The 15,851-nt window shown below is 38.8% G+C and overlaps 1 protein-coding gene and 1 pseudogene across 1 annotated transcript; both read left to right on the top strand.

Annotated features, from left to right (window-relative positions):
- Positions 1-278: 278 nt before the first annotated feature.
- Positions 279-6,241, top strand: LOC107752350 (EF-hand calcium-binding domain-containing protein 10-like; annotated as a pseudogene).
- Positions 6,242-6,295: 54 nt separating this feature from the next.
- LOC107752349 (zinc finger protein 800-like) lies at positions 6,296-14,835 on the top strand (the record flags this gene model as incomplete). The annotated part of the gene is made up of 5 exons (XM_016568299.1): positions 6,296-6,454; positions 9,771-9,918; positions 12,160-12,255; positions 12,482-12,625; positions 13,142-14,835. Coding segments are annotated over 5 exons (2,241 nt in total), but the record flags the coding sequence as incomplete, so codon positions are not given.
- Positions 14,836-15,851: the final 1,016 nt, after the last annotated feature.

Here is a 15,851-nt window from a genome sequence, read left to right as displayed (position 1 = left end):
ATGATGCCTGAAGCTGTCATTATGTCTAACCTCTCCCTTTGTGATCCGCAAAATAAATAATTTCACACAGTTTAGGAATAACATGAGGGCGAGTAGGCCTACATTTTGGTCGAACTATTCTGTTAAAAGTAACTTGGTATTAAATTGAGGTGAATGCAAAAATAATTTGCTTATTTCTTCTACAACGATTTCCTTTATTACAGCTTCACTTTTATTAAGACATCATTAATCATTCATGATAATTAATAAAATCACTCTTGCTACAGGCAGGGCGCTGACTTTTGCCACCTCTACTGCGCATGTGCGGTATCATAGCAACAGAGATAAACTTGCAGTGAAGCAGTGGGCAAGATGTCAACGCCGCGGGAGCTAGAGGCAGCAGAATACCTGGAGAAACACAAAATTGTTGAGCTGATGGATAATTTATCTAGTATGCTCTTCTTCTACAGACCAGGTGAAACCTTTGACGCGTCTCGTAGTAGATTTGGTAGATTACTTTAGTCTGTAAACTGTCGTATTTAACGTTACCTTAACCAGCATAAATGTGAAATTGAGAGTTTGATGACATATTAAAACAGCATTTGTAGTGCGTAGACATCTAGAGTAGTAACCAGTTGCTTTCTTGCTGTTAAATTTCTGGGAAACAGAAAACTAAAGACAAACTGAATTCCCAATCTCACGAATTCTGCCATTACAGATCGCCCTAGAGAATTTCCGATCGACCAGCTCGAAAAGCTCAAAGTTTCCAAAGTTCGTCCGGGAAACCCTCCGTGCCTCTTTATCGAGTCCGACTGGAATCCTGGATCCTTCCCATCAAGGCTTTATCACTTATAGTCAATACAAAGAAGGTAAAACTAACACAATGTTGCAGAGGTGGGAAAACCTGTGCTGTAACTACACCTAGTAAAAACAATCGTGGTCACTGGTCAGTAAAATGTAAATGAGTTCATTTGAATAAAAGTCAAATGCATGTAAATAAATGTAATGTTTTTGAATTGAGAATTTCACAGATTATATTATATGTTATTATTTTAAGTAGGCTTCATAGCTGCTGATTGAGCAAAACACCAGCGCTTAAATACCAGCAAATAGTGCTTGTTAATTAATGTAAAGACAAATTATGCCAATTATCCATGAAAATGTAAAGATTTTTTTAAAAACAGATTTTATTAAAGTTTTTATCTTTCTTAAATTAAATGTTTACAGAGTGGTGCATGCGTAAATAAGCTCTACCTAATCACTACAGGCAGTGAAAACATGATATTTCCATTTAAAAAATAGCAAAACATTTATTCTACATGTAGCCTGTTGAAACGTAATGGCATCAAATAGGGACTTGCACATTGGTGGATTATTTTCTTCAGTAAGTAAGAGAGTTAAGATGAGTTTGTTTCTTCATCAGAACAGATTTGGAGAAATTTAGCATTACATCATTTGCTCACCAGTGGATCCTCTGCAGTGAATGGGTGCCGTCAGAATGAGAGTTTAAGCAGTCTTATTTCTAATAAATAATCCATCATTAAGGCATTTTAACTTTGAACTGTTGCTTCTGACCAAACGTCCAATCCACAATCAATAATAACGCTTCCTCTATAAAAAAAATTCTGTTCTCCTCTCACATCAAAATCCATTGACATATTTGTTTAGAACTGTTTTTGCTTGTGAACAGTACTTGATCTGTGCATATTTCTCTCCTGATTCAGACGACTTTTTCACTGGAGAAAGCAATATTATGTATTTAGCTGGATTCTGACGGCACCCATTCACTGCAGAGGATCCATTGGTGAACAAGTGATGTTATGCTAAATTTCACCAAATCTGTTCTGATGAAGAAACAAACACATCTACGTCTTGGATGGCCCGAGGTCACTGAATTATCAGCAAATTAAAAATTTTGGGTGAACTATTTCTATTCATAATGTGACTGCGTTCAGTATCCTGTTTATTGTATAAGTAGTAAGTCATGGGGAAACAACTGACCCTAAGAATGACCTGAATGCACTGTGACTTTAACAGTCCATTTCCCTGAATACTTCCATGTAAACTTAAATGGTTTTGTTTACAATTCATGAGTATAAGAATTATACTAATGGTATGACTCTGTATATGCACAACATGGCTTCCCAACAGCACTGAAGACACTTGGCATCAAGAATTTCAATGAGTTCCCAGAAGGAGCCAGTGATGACAGAATATCACAAGAGACATTCATAACAGAGGCGTAAGTATAACCACCGCTTGAGTGATATGGCATCATATGAAGAGTCAAAGGCTCTGAATTCAGATCTAATACCTAATGCATTCACTATGCCCATGTATTATTTTTTTTGAATGTTTGATTGTATCAGCAGTATGTTATGTCTTTAATGTTTTGATACCCTTGAATAGGACAGATTAGTGTCTGTGCATTTTGTTCATGGTTTATCCAGACCTCTCTAATTCTCTGTTTAGGACAGAAGGGCTTGTCGGACGTACAGCAACATTCCAGCAACAGGAGAACTCAACATCTCTGTCCTAAGTATCTTTAAAACTGCTTTTATAACGATTTATATGAAAACATATGTATGCATCTATAAATAAATGATTTAAAACAAGTACCTAATGCAAACTGAACATCTTCACACATCTCACCATTTCATAAATGTCTTGCCATTTCAGTTTTAACACTTCCTATGCGTGTGGGTCAGATTTTGCCAACTTTGTGAAGACCAAATGTCCCTAGAGTTAAACCTTAAAGGGACAGTTCACCCAGAAATGAAGAATCTGTCATTAGTCAGCCTCAAGTTGTTCCAAACCTGTATGAATTAATTTCTTCTGTTGAACACAAAAGAAGATATTTTGAAGAATGTTGGTAACCAAACAGTTGATGGTCTCCATTGACTTCCATAGTATATTTTTCCATACTATGGAAGTCAATAAGATGTCAGTTTTCATTTTTGGGTGAATTTTCACCTTAAATTGCCTATATGAAGACCAGCCAACATGACTTAATAATCATGTTTTAATGAAAGTGTAAAAATGCTAAAAGTTTTCCACACCATGACACAAAAATAAAAGTGTTTTATGTGAGATTCCATGAAATACAGCATTCTAAATGTATATTTACATGTTTATTATTTATAAGAAATATATTTTAATAATTATATATGTATTTATTTAACAGTTATTCAACTTATTTCTTATTTGTAAGAGGAAAATTATGTCTAACAATATCAAAATACCAGAAAACAGCAGAAATAAAATTAAAATGTAAACAAATCAACAAAGCAGAAATACATGTTGTAACACACACAGTAGGCCTCCATATTAATGCAGTGATTCTGATTAATTCATGACAGCCTCAATACTACAGTTTGAGCGAGTTGTAACCATGACCTCACATATGAAAGTGTTCATTATTTAATTTAGGAGCAGCTAAAGCTCTTGATGCAAATATAAATTTTACCCACTTACTGACCTTGTGACTTAATTCATACATTATGAACATGGGTTTTATTTTTACATGAGCTTTTATGCAAGTGTTTTAACCTTTACAGAACTGAAATGATGCCATCCTTTATATCAAAATTATTTTAAAGGGGTCATATGATGCTGCTAAAAAGAACATTATTCCGCGTAAACATAAAACCATGTCTGCATTTGTGATCGGAGAAATGACAAACTACAAGCCCTACTCTACACTGCTCAAAACACGCGTTTGAATCGTCAGTGGCGAATTCTTTAAATATAAAAGGTTTTAGGGGGGCGTGGTTGACTCTTAACTTTTATAAAGAATATTTGAGGATTTGAGACTTTAGTCTTTGCAACTTTACAGATCTTCTTTATGCACCAAGAGCTTGTTACACTTCAAAGAGAAAGGAAAAATTGAAATCACATCATATGACCCCTTTAAACATTTTTAATTGGTGATTACTACATGCAATACAAAACAAATTGTTATGGCCCCATGTTGTCTAGGGGTAATGTTAAAGCTGTTTAGATACTGGATGGACAAGGAAAATCTGGTACGCATACAGTATGTACAAGTGAAGGTGACATTCACCCCAAAAACAACGTTCTGTGTCTATACAATTATAGAAAGTTAATAAGTATATGTCACATGACATTCCTGCCTGCAGATAAATGTACTGAAAGTGCACTGAATGTAGTGAATGAATGTACTTAAATGTACAGAACTGATCTGAAAATGATTAACTGCTGTGAAATAAGTTGTCTGTTGCTTTACCCTATAGTTCAGTCATAAATACCATGGTCAAGATATTTCTGATAATCAGATTGGCTGCGTAAGCCACAAACTCCGGCATTTTCACAGTTTCACTGAGAATCTAAAATGAGATGTGACCATTAGATAAAATGTTAAAATAAGCCACATTTATTGTATTATTCTTATTTATTTATTTTTTAATGAACAAAATGTGTAGGTCGATTTAAAATGATAAATCAACAAATATGCGGTGCAAAGTAAAGATTAAAAGTAGTGTGACACTTTGTTGTTGTTGTTGACATCAGCGCACTCCTAAAAAATAAGGTTCTTTATTGTTATCTGGTTCAATGAAGAACCTTTAAAATCCATGAAACCTTTTCATTGCACAGCAGGTTCTTTATAGTGGAAAAAAATGTTCTTTAGATTATCAAAATGTTCTTCACACTAAGAAACAAAAAATGTTCTTTTAAAAACTGTTCACTGACAGGTTCTGTGCATGCGGAACTAAAAATGCTTCTTCAATGGCTTTGCTGCGAATACACACTTTTCAATCCATTTATTTTTGAGAGTGTGGATCATGTTGATGAACTACACCTATCTGAACTGATTTCATAAATCCATTAAAAATCACTTGCTGGTTATATTGAAAATATACTAGTAAAAGTGAAGTTAGTGATAAGCAGTATTTCTTTGCAGATGCCGCTTGGTTTGATACTTTCAACTAGGCTACATTTATCATTGGACACCAGTTTGCCCAAACAAACCTGTTAGTAATTACATTTACAAAATGCAGATGCGCAGTGGAGAGAGTGACAGAGAACTGCTTACATTAACAGTTCAATGGGAAGAACAATGACATGCTAATTCTGGTGGCAACAGTTGAAGTTTGGGAACACTTGTAGGTGTGTTTGCTCGGTTACGAATAGTTGTAATGTCCTTTCAGTGTTACTTTTTACAGTGTTACAATGAGTAGGCCACTGCTATGTTATGTTTCTGACAATTTTTGTAAATGCTAAAATTGCAAACTGTCATGGCATAACATTAATAATAATAAAACCTATAAAGGTGATTCTTCATTTAGGAATAATATTCTGTCCTCTAGGATGGGTTTAAATAATAATAATAATATAAAAAAACAGATTCAAATAGCATTATACCTACTTTAAAGTTAAAGTGTATACTGTATTGTGCTTCTTTAATTTTTTCCTAATTTTATGATCGTTGAAATGCTACATTTGCTACAGTTTCTCTATTTCAGGCATGTTTCTTACCCAGACATCATAACTTCCCTTCTTTATGCCTTTTCTTAAAAACATATAGGCCTACTTAACTTAAATTTATATGTAGGCTACAATGTAATTATCAAGGAACCGAAAAATAAACTGGGTTATGATGTAAATAATAAGTGACAGAAATCTTGAAGAACAGAAATGTCATTAATTTTCAACTTTTACAAAAATATGTGAGAGTAGATTTAGGCATCTTCACCAAAACTAATTAATATTTCAGTATTTTAATTCAGAAACAATCAATTTGGTTACTCATTCAAAAATCCAAAGTTAATTAGCTGTTAACTTACTTTAGCAAGTCCAACTTTTATTCGATTTTTCGACAAAAACTGAAAAATGTCATTACCATCACAACAATATCAAAAATCCACACCAACAAAATATGCTTGAAGGTTGATCAAGGCCTGACTTTATTCCAGGACGTTATACATTTTAACAAACATACTTTGAAGAAGTTTTTCAAGATTTCAAGTAGTAACAAGTTTCTGTAATTAAAGAATCCCTAATAAATTAATTCAAATATAGTTAAAATATCATTATAATATGATTTGGGAAAGATCTGTGTAAAGACTTTTTTATATTTTCCATAAATTGCCTCGCCGTCTTAATCGCCAAAAGAAAGACTAGTTTGGCTTAAATTTGGATTTGGAAACGGTGCATTCGCAACGGTTTCATTTGGGTGTGCGAAATATAAACAGCTCGTTAATTTCCTCAATTAGTGGCACGGGTTGTGCGGGGTCAGATGTGAAGCACCAACCCGGCGACAACATCGGGTGCCACATTTCGGTGGTCTTGAACATCCATTGCACCTTTGCGCAACAGCCGCTTCTCCGCCGAGAGGTCCTCGCGGTGCACAAAGACAGCTTCCGAGAGGGCAGCGTCAGCGCGAGAAGCGAGAGGAACTACCTCCGGACCGCGTCCGACCATCTTAACTCGAAAGCCTGCGTTGTTTTTCCTAAAGGTAAGAACTCTGCGAACACATCTCGGCTGATTTCGACCGCGGGAGTTGCCCACTCGGGCCCGGAATCGTGCAGCGGACCAGTGTCGTTTCCTATCCTGCGCGAGCGTGGTTGTTCTTAACAGAAAATGGCGTCACCGTTCGTGCTGGCTGTGCAAGCGGGGAAAACGCACTTGTTCCGAACGCCTAAATTAGAACGAGAGTTGATTCGGACTCGCCACGACTGTCCGCAGAGATAGAGCAAGTCTACGGGCCTACTTGAGAGTGAATATGGCACTTCATAACAAAACACCGAAGAGGAGAGGACGCGTAAAGGCGGAAGGGTCACCAGACCTTTGCGCCAAAGCGGCTTCGGGAAGATGGCACAGCGCCGCAAAGCGCAGCACTTTATCATTCGGACGTGCCCTGTGATCGCGCAAGTCCTCTCGAATGTGTTCTGTTTGTGACTCTTTGTGGACGCGATTTCATATTTTGTTGGGTTTGGGTTCGGAAAGCTCTGCAAGTTAGTGGCAACGTCGTCTTTTGTATCAGGCTCTCGCGTCAGCCCGCCTTTACGCCGCACTCACTCCCTGGTAAGCATCAGTCCTTATGCCGCTTTAAAGCTCCATTCTGCACATGGGCTCTCCTTCTCCATCAAGTTAATCTGGCCCATTGTGGTCCGCAATAGAGGAGATTTGGCCTGACAATGTAACCGTGTAAAAGAGATTTACAGAATAATGGAGCGATGCAAATTGCTTCACGAAAACGCTAAATAGCCTGAATATCCGAAAAAACCCGGCGATATAACCTGCGCTTACATTTTAAAACAGTTTGGCTAAATGAACTGTGTATGCGCCACGACGTGTCTAGATTGCGCATAGGGGAGAACGCAAACCATTGCTTTTCCAACAGGTTTTAGAACCACACAAATCGCCACGAATAACGCAAACGCACGGTCTTCGGTGTTATCTGAGGGATAGTCTAGGATACAGTCTCTCTTTTGTGGTCACATGCCTCTTTTTAGCAACTGTGGACTTGGTGATGCTCGTGCTGCCGATGGCTTCGCGCGTTCCCGCACACATGCATCCACAATTTTCCATCACAAGTCAGTCAAAAGTGCGAACTGGTGTTAATATGTCTATCCTTGTCATCCAGACGTCCCAGTTGGATATATTCGCTTCAATTTGGAGACTGTCACTGCTGGATTTGGGTATCAACTTTTTATGTTGTTCTTTCACATTTGGCCCCTTGTGGTCCCAGTGTGTTTTGATGGGGACTCGTGATTGTGAGTGTGTTTTTAAAGAAGTTAGGTTACATTTATGTACTCTAAAAGTGCGAATTTATTCTTTTAACTACATGTTAATGGATCTAGTTTTGTCTGGTATATGTGCTCGCTTGACCACGTAATTCTAAACAACTGTACGATCTAGATTTTAGTGTATTATTATCTAAAACATAATCATTAATAATGCTATAACGCGTTTAATCCAAAAGCTTCAGGAGGGACCGGCACAGATCGTGTGTCTATTATTTTAAATTATTATTTTTCCGGTCACGTGGCCAAATGTCTCTGATGCTTTTGGGTGGTGATGGTCATTTCAAGTCGTTCTCGGTTGTTATGAGTGCACTCGCACGCAAAATTCACGTTTTAGTGTTATTGGTATTTCTTCAATTGTTATGAAGTTTGCAGAGTAACGTTACTTGTTCAGGCACGAGTCCACACGGATAGTAAGATGTACACGCGACTTATTGATTTGCCAACCACAGTACGACTCGTCTCGAACACATTTGCCTGCCATCAGCTGAATTGCGTCATATAAAAGCACGAAGGCGGTTATTGTGAAGCATAATTATGTTCATTTGTACGGTTGGCCACGGACACGTGCTCTTTCGTGCACCGCTCGCTACTTCCTGCCTCTTGAATGTTTGGGCAGGACACTGGCAGCGCGGTCAGGTGTATGTCCTTCACAATCACAACACAACGTTTTCTAGATTTCATTTGCGCTTTTATCAGCAAACGGGTTCCATTAAAACAACGGCACACACCGAAGCACATCAGTGAAAACCTTTTACCATGGTAACTTCAGTTTCCGCCCAAATACCACAACTGCTGCTTACAGTTATGTCTGTAGAGATAGTTGACAAGAAAAGTCAAGCACTTGTCACACCACAATGCTATTTCAATGAATGCAAAAGCTAAAAAAAATAAGAATTTAAAAGAAATAAAATATTAACATTAAATGTTAATGTATGTAAATGTAAAGCTACAATCTGTTGCACAATATGTAAAATACGTTCATGTTATTTGTAGTATTTAGTGATTAAAAAAAAAAAAAAAAAAACAGTTTTACTGTAGTGACATACTAACTATAGTAAGTTAATATGGTATTTTGGCACAAGCTATAGTGACCATTGTGCTTTTTTGTAAGTAAATGAAGATTATTTGCTTATTTCCACTCAGATATGTGTGTAGTTGTCTGTTTTTGCTTGTTGGAATCTAAAGAGTTTTGTAAAAGTCACAGCCCTGATAGCACGCGTACATCACGGATACGTCTATTTGACGTCTGCATTTACATCTGCAAGATGTATTTTTTTTTGTAGAGTGTTTGCTCATCTGCAATACGCCTATAGGACGTTTCCTGTCAGATGTTAAATAGACGTTTAGAACATTTCTTTAAGATGTTTATGATTTAGAATGTATGTAAAACTGAACAGATCTATCAGATCATATGTTTGTACACAATGGATGGTTTCCAGATGAAGCGATCTTTAACATGCATCTTGCAGACGTACATGTGCTTTTTGGGAGTAATCTACATTTTATAGTTATACTAATCTGATTAACATTTCAACATTTCATGTCGACAGGATTTTGTAAAAGGTCCAATATATTAATAGTTAAAACCGCTGTGATGCAATCTCATTTCAGTTTGTCCTGTTGTCTCACATTCTCCTTTCCATTACATCTGGGCAATTATATTTGAGCATGACAGACATTTCCATCATTCATATTGTTTTGTCCTTTTTAGCACATAGCAGTTATGCCTCATCTTGACATTTATTTCCTTGGTAAATGTGCGGTGAAAGGTCTTCATCATCACACGGCCATCACAACGACAGTAATGTCTGTTTGTCTTTATCAACACCTGCATAAACGACCATTGTAAACTTATTACTAGCAAATATTTCTAGTTCTGTGTATACAATTTTTGAATTTCTACTTGTGCTGATGGAGAACTTGTTGCCATTTCGGGAGGCATGTGGGAATGAAATCATTCCTCCATCAAAAGCATTGAGAAGAAACGGCTTCACTGATTAACTTTGTGATTTGTCTTTTAAGTTCATAAAAGAGGCCTCTGAGATGGAGGCTACTAACAGCGAAGATCAGGGTAGCCGGACTAGTGACAAATGCTGCCAGACTGAGACACTTCAGGCCTGCTGTTACCAAACAACAGAAACCCCTCAAGAGCCTTGTGGCAAAAATCCAGGTAGGAACTCAGCACCTTAAAGTCAACATGAAATCAAAACTGACCCTGTTTCCTTTTTAAATACACATTTCTAGTCTTATTGTGCATGATTTGTCAGTGCAAATTAATCCAAAGTGGAAAAAACATCTTTCCTTTTAGGCTGATGTTACAAATCGCTCTTATTTTTGGCTGAATTTTGGTATGCAATGCCCACTTTTCAATATCCAATCAATTCCAACTGGATAAAATCAACTCCTGCCTATATTTTGTTCTTGTTGAATATCCTGTTGCACTCAGAAATACATCCCATTACAGAAGTAAAATGAGTTGAGAAGGCTGGTTTCATGTTGACTTTCATGGTTTGGATGTATTTTGATAATCCGATGCTGTTATCTACTCTTGCTGATACCTGTTCATAATCAGGGGTAGTTGCCAACCCACGGGCATTGTGAAATCAAGATTTATGCCTTCTCTACGCATTTATTGCAGAGAACTACCAATGTAGTTCGATTTAAATGAAATGTCTTGTGGCGACATGGTTGATAATGTTGGACAATCGCAATTGTATTGTTTTAGCTTTGTGGTATAAACACAAGTGGAAATAAATGAATAAATGGCTATTTGTGGTGTTTAAAAAATGTCGAATATTCTAGAAGCAAATGTTGTCTAAGTGTACCATTTTCTTTAATTTAAACCAGCATTTACTAACTTTTCTACTTTCCACTTTGACAAAACTAATGTATTATAGTAAAATTTCCCCACTAATGGGAAATGTGGAAAGTATTTAAATGTGAAGTTCATTAAATTGGGGAAAAAACACAAATATTTAAATAGCCTGTTCAATTTTAAATGAATGTGTAATATTCTCACATATTATCATAGTAAAATGCTCCTTAACTTTCAGCCACCTGGTGTCAGATGAGAAGGTGTAACTTACACATCATCAGAAGTCCCCTTAAACCATTAAACGGTTTTACCAGGTGCAAATCAGTTGGTAGATGTCCATGGAAAGAAAATAACAGAAAGTTGAGATCACTACTTATCAGGGTAGTATAGAGTTGCCTGAAGGAACAATGATAGAGTCTTGCAGGTGTCCAAAAGAATTATGGAGTGTTGCAAACCAAAAGATGCTTGTGTCGTGTCCATGGGGAAATAGATCTACTATTTTATTTTTCCTGGCCACGGTTCTGGCCTCACTTCCCTCCAGTCTTTGTTGGACACGTCTCTGATAACTAGGGTGTCAATTATTGTCTTCTGGACAACTGTCAGATCAGGAGTCTTCCCCATGATTGTGTAGCCTAGTGAGCCAAACTGAGAGACCATTTTGAAGGCTCAGGAAACCTTTGTAGGTGTTTTGAGTTGATTAGCTGATTGGCATGTCACCATGTTCTAATTTGTTGAGATAGTGAATTGGTGGGTTTTTGTTAAATGTGAGCCAAAATCATCACAATTAAAAGAACCAAAGACTTAAACTACTTCAGTCTGTGTGCATTGAATTTATTTAATACACGAGTTTCACAATTTGAGTTGAATTACTGAAATAAATGAACTTTTCCACGACATTCTAATTTATTGAGATGCACCTGTAGATTAATTGCTGTTATGTATTAGTGATGAGTGCTTTATTTATTTGCTTATTCATTGGAATTATATACAATTATTTTTGTAAAAATAGGAACTTGATTTTCAGTTTTCAGTTTTTTTTTTTTTCGTAAAAGATTTCCTCAAGATTCAAATGCCTTTACATTATAATTCTACTTTTTTTGTACATTTGCATTAATCACATTCAAAATGCAATTATTCAAGCATTGAGTTCATTCCTATAGTTATTATCCAGGGTCTGTATGTGTGTAATCCATCCTGCTGTCATGCACTAAAGTTGGTATCACGTGTAGGTGAGCAAAGAGTAGAGTTAGAGTAGTGTGGCTTTAATTTAAATTAAAATGTAAATGAAAGATAGAAATGCATCCCTGTTGGAATTGTGAAGCTCTTGGGGTGTGAAACCTAAAGGAGACATGGTGTCCTCTTTGTGATGGAGGAAGTGGAGTTCAGGCTGTGCAGCAGGGTCAGTATTTCCATGGCTTGGCAGTCCCCTTTCTGTTTGACCAGCTACCATGGGGTTGCTTTTACCCCTTATCTTACACAGCAGATTGAAACCATTTGCTGTCCTCATACCCGAATGGTGGAACTTAAGAATGGTGGAGATTCATGTGAAAACTGTTTTACATAAAGCATAATCTAAAGTGTTGTTTTCTGTTTTAGTTCATTCAGTTGAGCCCGGTGATCCACCCCTGCTTCAGCAGCAGCTCCAGACCTCCAAGTCAGGAATTCATCAAATCATTGAGTGTTTTCGCTCAGGTACTTTAATCCCAGAACTTTGATCATTCAGTAAATACATTTCATGTAGACTTCTTTTCTTCACCAGGTATGAAATTTTGTCAGCGTTGAGGAATTTTCTGTTCTTACTCAAAGCGAAATGCTATGCCAAAAGTAAATGTGTATTTGTGTTTCATTATTACAAAGTAATGTGTTTCATTATTTCCTAATGATAACTGCTTGCTTTCAATATGTGCTGTTATTGCAGGTACAGCTCACCTCAAACACATGCTGCTGAAGGAGGTTGACACCATATTTGAGTGCAAAATCTGTCGGAGTCTGTTCCGTGGTCTACCAAATCTGGTCACTCACAAGGAGCTCTACTGCTTTTCCCGACAACCTCAATCAGATGGTTTGTATATCCATTTAAGCACTCTGACTATTAAAGTGATCAGACATATGAATTTTTCCTGGTGAACAATGAAACCTAGACTTCAGGCATATAAATGAAAATTCTGTCTTTGCTTACCTTGGTGTTGTTCGAAGCCTGCAAGGGTTTATTTTTCCTGCAGAACACAAAAGGAAGATATTTTGAAGAATGTTTCAAATGTTCAAAGTCATTTGTGGTCCGAAAACATATTGAACCATATTGTCTCTCACTGTATGGACAAAAAACAGTGACATTTTTCAAAATATGTTGCACAGAAGAAGAAAAGTAGAACACTCAAGTAACTACCTATCAATGGCCTAGTAACTTCTTAGCAATACCCTGGAAACTACCCACAACACCATAACTTTGTGACAGCGGGTTTTGCATGGACAAGCACAACACATTTTTCTGCTGTTCAAATTTGTACTCAGTTGGGCCTATGAATATAATAGTGCTATTAATAAGATTATTATTTTGTGATGCTATTACTTTCTGCAGAGCCATCAGAAGGTGGGCAGAGTCAAGCTATCAAAGAACTTCTTCAAGCCATTTATCCACAGAAAGACCAAGAAAAACATGTCATTCAGCTGGAGGCCATTGAGACCAACCCCAATGCAGTGTTCCAACAAGTGGCACCGGTGGAAATTCAGGACATGCCAGAAAACCCCGCCCATACACCCCAGACTATGATCCTGGTACCTGAGAAGAAAAATCGCCACAAATCTATTTTGGCACCCAAAAAGGTCCAACAGTCAGATTTTGAAGAGGAGATGGAAACGGAACCTGAAGAACCACCTGCTAAAGAAGGTCAGAGCTGCGAAGAGCAAATAAAGATTGAGCCGGTAGAAGGGGAGGAAGAAGAAGAGGAGAGTGCCGCCTCTGAGGTAAAGGAGATGAGGATCTCTTGCTGCCTCTGTGGAAAAGACTTCAGCTCCAGACGCAGTGTACGACGCCACTGCCGGAAGATGCACTGGCAGAGGATGGAGGAGTTACGCAAATTTACAGAGACGCGCACATTGCCTACCAGCCTGCTGTCTATGGTGAAGGGCAAGCATCCTGTTGAACCGCCACCTTCTTCTGGGAAGAGTTGCCCAGTGTGCAAAAAGGCCTTTGCCACCAAGGCCAATGTTCGTCGCCACTTTGACGAGGTCCACCGTGGTTTGAAGCGGGATTTGATCACACCGGACATTGCCACAAGACCAGGCCAGCCTCTTTTACTTGACGCTCGTCCTCCTTCACCAGCGAAAGCACCAAGCTCTCCTCTGAAGCAAGATAAGACACAGTACAACCTGACAAATTGTCGCTGCAAGCTGTGCAAACGCAAGTACAGCTCCCAACTAATGCTTAGGCGGCACATGCGAATCGTCCATAAGATGCCCATTCTAGAAAACCGCTCTCAGAAGGCCAAATCGAAGTACGAGAGAAGAGATAAGGTTTACCCAAAGAAAGAGTCTATCTCGAAAGCTTCAGAAGATGATGGAAACCACAGTGTGAGTTTTGACTTTAAGAGGATCTACTGCTGGTTGTGTAAACGTCAGTTCAGTACCAGTCAGAACCTGGGCAAGCACATTGCCGAACTGCACACCGATGGGAATGACAGCATCTACATCAAGTTTTACCGATGCCCCATCTGCAGATACGAGTCACGCCGGAAGCGCGACGTCATCCGCCATATCACAGTGGTGCACAAGAAGTCATCGCGCTATCTGGCTAAGGTTATGCCTGCCTTGGAGAACCAGGCAGTCAAGAAACCAGCTGATGCAGTCTTTACCAGTGCAAACAAGAAAACAAAAGAAGAGGGTAGTGGGAAGCATAAAACGCTAGACCCTCCAGCTTCTCCTAAAAGCTGTCAACACGATCCTCTTGTATCTTCCAAAGCAAAGAAACAAGAATCCCCAACATCTCCAAACACTCGAAAGCATTCAGCTCTAACGTCACTTAACACAGGCAAACTCGAGTCTCCGCTTACACCAAATAGACAAGACAAGAACCTTCAAGCATCCAAGAACCCTCATGTCACTCGCAGTCATAATGTTATCAAAGGGCCACCCATCACCAGAAGCCAGGAGACCTGCACGGAGGTTAGGGTAACGAAAAACTTTTCCCTTCACGCATGCGATATGTGTGGCCGGGCATTTGCCAAAAAGGTCTACCTTCTCCTTCTCCAGCGAAAGCACCAAGCTCTCCTCTGAAGCAAGACAAGACACAGTACAACCTGACAAATTGTCGCTGCAAGCTGTGCAAACGCAAGTACAGCTCCCAACTAATGCTTAGGCGGCACATGCGAATCGTCCATAAGATGCCCATTCTAGAAAACTGCTCTCAGAAGGCCAAATCGAAGTACGAGAGAAGAGATAAGGTTTACCCAAAGAAAGAGTCTATCTCGAAAGCTTCAGAAGATGATGGAAACCACAGTGTGAGTTTTGACTTTAAGAGGATCTACTGCTGGTTGTGTAAACGTCAGTTCAGTACCAGTCAGAACCTGGGCAAGCACATTGCCGAACTGCACACCGATGGGAATGACAGCATCTACATCAAGTTTTACCGATGCCCCATCTGCAGATACGAGTCACGCCGGAAGCGCGACGTCATCCGCCATATCACAGTGGTGCACAAGAAGTCATCGCGCTATCTGGCTAAGGTTATGCCTGCCTTGGACTGCCATCGCAAGTGGGGACAAATTACAAGGAAGAAGCACTCGATCAAAGGCCCTCATTTGGTAGGTTGCTCCTCTGTTATGGCATTCAAAAAGCATCTTAAGATAATTATCGTTGCTTGCTAAGGCGAGCCTTAATCCCCTAACCCTAAGCATTAAACTTTTGGTTGTAACTCGTAACTCTCTTCGCTTTATGGACATTAATGGTACCCCACATTGTGTGTTGCTTTGTGGTGTGTTATTACTTTTTAAAGCAATTAGGCTTATAAAAAAGGCGGGAAAAATTCCCTTAGACTTGTATTGAAAAAGGGACCTGAGCCATACCTAGGGACCAGCGTATCATACAGACTTGAGGTTGTGGTTGACTTGGACAAGTACGTAGCCACTTAGCAAGTCCACATTAAGCACCCAGAAACACCCTAGCAACGGCAAAGCAACAACCTGGCAACCACCCAGTGCACCTTAGCACAGGGGTGTCCAATCCCACTCCTGGAGGGCCAACGTCTTGCAGAGTTTAGCTTCAGCCTGCCCCAACACGCTTGCTTGGAAGTT

This window comes from Sinocyclocheilus rhinocerous, unplaced genomic scaffold, assembly GCF_001515625.1.
Source record: "Sinocyclocheilus rhinocerous isolate Xijiao unplaced genomic scaffold, SAMN03320098_v1.1 scaffold861, whole genome shotgun sequence".
Taxonomy (NCBI): Eukaryota; Metazoa; Chordata; class Actinopteri; order Cypriniformes; family Cyprinidae; genus Sinocyclocheilus; species Sinocyclocheilus rhinocerous.
The sequence above is the reverse complement of the archived record's forward strand: the minus strand, read 5'-3'. Positions and strand labels throughout refer to the sequence as shown.